Source organism: Pomacea canaliculata, linkage group LG11, assembly GCF_003073045.1.
Source record: "Pomacea canaliculata isolate SZHN2017 linkage group LG11, ASM307304v1, whole genome shotgun sequence".
Lineage (NCBI taxonomy): Eukaryota > Metazoa > Mollusca > Gastropoda > Architaenioglossa > Ampullariidae > Pomacea > Pomacea canaliculata.
In genome coordinates, this window is record NC_037600.1 from 20,750,280 (window position 1) to 20,756,279 (window position 6,000).

A 6,000-nucleotide genomic window follows, 5' to 3' on the forward strand; every position below is an offset into this window, starting at 1 on the left:
TTCATTCTAAAGGTTTAGATGAACTTTTTATATCCTATTGTAAACTTTACAGTCATTTTAGAGATAATTATCTATCTCTCTATTCCTCTTCGTGCATCAGGTTGCACATAAGGCCTCAACGGATGTCGATCGGCTGAAACCCGCTCCAGGTGACCCCATGTCTGCAAGTGACCCCATGTCCAGCCCTTTCCTTTCATCTCCCTTTCCACTGTTCTTCTCCAAGTTTCCTGTGGGTGGCCTCGTTTTCTTCGGCCGTCTTGAGTTCATCGTAGGACGACTGTGGAGAGGTCTGCTGTCTGCTGGCGGAGCACATGTCCAATCCATCGCCAACGCCTTTGTTGAACCTGCGTGGTGATGGACTCGGTTTCAGCTCTTCGGTGGAGTTCTTCGTTGGTGATGGTGTTTGGCCAAAAGGCATCTGTTTTGGAAGACGTCAAGCTTGTTACAGATCGATTTGGTCATCTTCCAAGATTCGGATCCGTAAAGGAGGGTGCTGATCACATTTGACTTGAAGATTCTCAGCTTGATCTTCTTACTGATGTTTGTTGCCTTCCATGTGCTCCTGAGTGAGGCGAAGGCTTGGCTGGATTTCGCCAGTCGGGCTCGAATCTCCACCTCCGCATCCCCGGTGTTTGACATTTTGGACCCAAGATAGGCGAAACTGTCAACGTTCTCAATCTCTTCTCCATTTAGTTTGATGCCGTCTTGGACTCTGGCGTTCACTCTCATACTTTTCGTTTTCCTTGCACTGACCTTCAAGCCAATGTTTCAAGCTGTTTCTGAGAAGACATTTGTTTGTTTTTTTTTTGCATGGCTTGGTGGCGATGCGACAACACGTGATGTCCACGTTGCCTTGTGGATGTCTTTGTGTTGGAAGAGTGTGCCTCCAATCAGTAGGTTGTTTTCTTCACAAAAGTCTGCCAGGTTCTTTCCGTTGTCATTGATGGTTCCAATTCCATTCTTGCCCATGACATGCTCCCTGCAGGTGTTGTCACTTCCCACCTTGGCATTGAGGTCGCTGATGATGAGCAACATATCGTGGGCTGGAACGCTCTCTGTGGCTGCTTGGAGCTGATCGTAAAAAGCATCCTTGTCTTCTGCCTCGGAGTCTTTTGTTGGTGCATAGCAGGCTAGCACTGTCAGCTTGGTGTACTTTGAATGGAACCTTGCTCTCAAAAGCCTGGGTCCATAAGGCTTCCATTCCAGCAGTGCCTTTTCAGTTTTTCTGTTGAGGAGTAGTGCCACTCCTTCAGAGTGCTGAGTGACTGATCTTCCTGAGAACAAGATGGTATGTCCTGATGCTAGTCTCCTCTTTCCCGTGCCGGTCCATCTGACCTCAATGACTCACAGGATGTCCAAGTTGTAGATGTCAAATTCCTTGACTAGTTGGAGCATCCTGCCAGTCTGGTACAAGGTCTGGACGTTCCAGCACCCCACCCTCAACTTTTGCCTCGGCTTCAGTAAATCCACTGTCGGGGTTTGGCTGTCGTCCGTCAGAAGTCCAGTCTCCTGGTGTGCTTCATTACCTTCGCCATCTGTGTCGAATTCTCTGGTTTCAGTTTCAGTAACATGCCTTTTTTTACATGGTAGAGTTCTTAGCCCTACCACAACCTATTTACTGTACCTGTAGGTGAGGTGTCCACCTTAGTCGCCTCTTACGACATGCCTGGCTGGATGGCAGGGACCCTGTTCTTACAATGCTCGCTAGGCAAGCTCACCCCGGGGTCCCACAGGGGAGAGTTAGTTATACTCATTCATTTGTACATATTTTAGCTGAGACATTCTTCTGTTTAAAAACTGCTCTCTTCACTCTTATGCTCTTGATGATATGCTGGCTTAAGCATCATTAGGAATTTTAAAAAATCTCTTTTTGTATTTGTGTTGCGTGGTGTTTGGCTTTGTTATGATGAACAACACAGAAATAACATATTTAATAACAAAAGTTTGTATAGATGTGTTGTAGTGATGATATATTTGTGCTTAGGACTTTGTGTGTCTACTAGTATACAATTGTGTGTGTTTGTGTGTTTACAGGAGATGGGTTGATTAACACTAACTCTTTTCGTACCTATGACGACGACTATTTGGGCTGTGTGAAATCCACTAAGGGCCCCTGGTGGTACCCGTACTATGACTGTGCCAGCAACGCTAACCTCAACAGCCCTGACAGACGTCACATGACCTGGGCTGACATCGGCTGCGTGACTTTCTCGGAGATGAAGATGAAGCCAGACTAACACCACCTTGTCTCCTGTACTCACTGCTTACACCGCCAGTCCACTGTTCACTGTTCACTACAGGTTCCACTGATGATGTGAGCTCAGTGTACATTAATCTCTCGCAATAGTCTAGCATCTGACACTAGTGCAGACTACTTACTGTACTTTAATTGTTTACTTTGAGTATATTGCCTGGTGATTCTATTATACATGTGTTGTATTATTTCTATGTATTTGCTTGGATAAACTAACATGCTTACAAACGTAAAGTCTAAGTTTAATTAATTAATTCAGCATTTAATTGTGCCTAGGTTATAGTAAACGTGTCATGAACTATATATTAGCTATACACCTGATAGTTTACAGTAAACGTGTAATGACCTGTAGCTATACACCTGATAGTTTATACAATGTTGGCAGCTGACTCAGTGTGAAAAAGATGACACTCATCCGAGAGTTTCCTTTTCAAAATAATGAAAAAACTTTGATACTGATTGTATCCAACACTGCTGTTCATTATTTGCTTACTGACGATGACTGACCATGACTCAGATTGCTACATTCTCTGATTGTTTGGTATTTAAAAGGCTTCAAGTTTATTTTGTGTTATGTTGTGAAACTTTACCGTATCCTGGAGTTTGCTTTATTTAAGCGAAAATTGACATTTTCACAAAGCTATCAGCGAAGCTTACTTTTCGTAAAAACAAATAGAACTATTGCGAAGAATGAACAGATATTTTCATAAAAGCAATTAAAAGTATAAGTAGTATTATTAGTAGTATTATTAGTAGTATTATAAGTAGTATTGTTGGTATTTGTCGCTTTGACTAAATGTGATGACATCACTATGTACTCAATGTTACCTCCCCTTTAAACTAATGATAACGGTCGTTGATACATCACATCTTTAACTTAATTGTACAAACAAATAAACTATTTTAATATTTGTTCCACACTGAAGAGTTCTAACAGCAAGGCGCTAGCAAAATGGCGACACACACCTGGTGACACACCTGTGTGTTCTCTGTGTACAACTTCCACGAGAAACTTTCTGTTACAATATTCAAGAGGGAGGTTGCTAGTTTTTTTGTCCCCACTGAACTCTGGAGGGACTGTTGCCTGCACTGCCTCGCTGTGTTGTATTCTAAAATGTCACGTGACGCTTTGGTGAATAAGTATTTGTCCTAAACTGAAGCCATCTCCTGTTGTTTATTTCAAAGAGTGCGCATGTCCGCGGGAAGTTCGTCACACTCTGTCTGTCTGTCTGTGTTTACTCACTTTTTCCATCTTTCGATTCCTTTATATCTTTTCCTTCACTCATCACGCACTCTTTACTGTTAATAAACAGTTTTCAAGGAAATAATATTTCTATGACCTGTACAACCAAACCCGTCCTTTGCTGAAGTTTACTGAGGTGTGCAGTTGTTGCACTGGTCTTTATGTTTATCTCACTTCTACTTGCTTCCTCTACAAACACGTGACTTTGATACACGGGAAGAAAGAAACTCAGAGGTTCGTTAGTCGGTTCTTCCTCTGTCCACCGGGATGCCGGCTTCCCTCCAAGGTGCCTGGAAGGACAGTCTTCGACAGGGTGTCGTGCCGTGTACACACGCTTCCCTGACACACTGACCACAGTTCATTAAACATGTTTGTAAACATTCACTGATATTATAGGGGAGTTCAATAAACACATCTGTCATCATTTAGCAACATCACTGTGGATTTCTAGGGCACAAGAACATTCTCTAATGTTCTACAGCAGGGAGGACTAGTGTTTAGTTGAAGGAAAGTATTTCAAACATCAGTGAAGTTGTCCAGCGTGCACTCCATGTTCCAGCTTGCTGTATCGCCTTCGGTTATCATTCGCAGTTTTGAAGTGTGGCCCTGACAGATAACCTTTGACCTGGTTGATAATATGTACGGTGTGTCGTCTTACTGCCAATCGCAAGAGGGAAGAGGCCTGGCATGTTACACAGAATATAATTGTGCTACCATAGCAACTCAGATGGTGAAGAGACACGAGCTGAAGTGTCTGGAGCTCGTCAAGTGGCCGGAACACAATGCTTCAAAGATTTCTACCCCGGGTGACAAAGACAACCAAGAGCTCGCTCGGCGTACGACACACCTAACCAATAGAAATCACTCATGTGTCCTAACGCAAAAAGCATAACAAGATAAAATAATAAAGTTCTTAACATGAAACAAGCTAACCTAATGTATGCACACACACACACAAATACACCGGTAACATAATAATAACTGTTGACACACCAAGACAAACAAATGAACAAATGTGATATAAACTGCAGACTATATTTTGTAAATATCAAGAGAAAGAGAGAAACACTTTTCTCTTGCTGATCAAACAAATAATCATAACTACTCCATCTTAGTAGGCCGTCTTTAAATTTCTTCAGTTTACAAAAGAAACTTAAAAGTAGGAAACGATTGCAGACAATATTAATTATCTTTCAAATTTTATGGACAGGGGCGTTCTTTCTTAACAGAAAATGGAAAGTGTTTACTAAAGAATGCACAACCAAAACAAACAGAAATTCCTTGACATATCTGCCTTAGGAATTTTTTTAAATGTAAGAATTTCTTGTTATAACAAGGCAGCGTATAATGATTAAAAAGCGAGGACCGTGCACTATTATGGGATATGTTCAAGTAGGAACATGTGGATGGTTGAACACTGCAGCTTGGGAGAGACTGAAAGTCATGAGCGTGAAGGGTTTGCAGTCCTTGTTGTCCTGCTTCTGTCAATGGAACAACAACCTACAGACATTGTTCACAAGTGTCGGTGATCAGAATGAGACAAGATAAAGGAGCTGGCGCCCTACCCATGCAAATGGCGGCAACATGTTGCTTACCGACAACAAATACAATAATCAACTACCAAACATACTCTTGACCAAATAAATCTTACCTGAATGCATGTATTTCACACTTTACAAAGTCAATTTCTACAAATTAAGAGGCAAAACCTCTTCAACTGTCCTTTGCTTTCAAATAAAATGAACTGCTTTAGTTATCTTGAACAGCAAACGAGCCAGAAGACAGGAAAGACAATTTCTTCTCCATTTTCGGGAAACTGCAATAACTGAGATCGTCCTATTTATAGCCTACATGTGTAGATAAATGACAAATCTTTATTGATGAGGGCGACAGAAAAAGCAAGAGTTATGTTGCTTGACATCGAGCTCTGGGACTACGTAGCAGAAATTTAAAAAATACATAAATTTGAAACAAGCGATTAAAGGCAGACAGAGAAATTACAGTATGTAGAAACATGGTGATTAGTATGTGAACTGCCAGGTGTGTTTAGTTGGCTAGAGGACTGGCTACATGCGCTCCATGTTTGTCTGTCGGTGCGAGTAGTCAACGGAAGTCTACAGGTAAGTTAATCACCTTATGAGAACACAGGTGGGCCACTCATACTGCGGTTCCAGTTCTAAGACACGAGTGAACCCCAGACTGTACGGTGTAGACACTGCATACCTCCCTCATAGACATGCACTGGAGTTCCAGGGTAGTTTTCACAAGAGATACCCGAAACCCTTCTAAACTGTCTTCATCTTTAACATGGCGGCAAAACAATTTCTGGTTGTTACACTTGTCAGCTACATTTGATACTGTAGATTATTGTATACCTCTACACAGACTTCACCACTCTTCTGGTATTCCTGTTGCTTTGTCCTACTAGTGATCCTGTCTCATGGACCGAACCCAGACTGTGTGTGAATGGAATATACTTACATGCCTTTGTCTTGGGATGTGG

General features: G+C 42.0%; 1 protein-coding gene across 5 annotated transcripts in view; it reads left to right on the forward strand.

Annotated features, from left to right (window-relative positions):
* The window catches only part of LOC112575197 (angiopoietin-related protein 7-like), a 32,682-nt gene extending 29,275 nt beyond the window's left edge, over window positions 1–3,407 (forward strand). For all 5 annotated transcript variants that reach the window (XM_025256869.1, XM_025256868.1, XM_025256870.1 and 2 more), the window contains one exon: window positions 2,035–3,407. In XM_025256869.1, the coding sequence (XP_025112654.1) occupies window positions 2,035–2,237 (203 nt within the window). In that variant the 3' untranslated portion in view covers window positions 2,238–3,407. The remainder of the gene's footprint in view (window positions 1–2,034) is intronic.
* The last annotated feature ends 2,593 nt before the right edge of the window (window positions 3,408–6,000 follow it).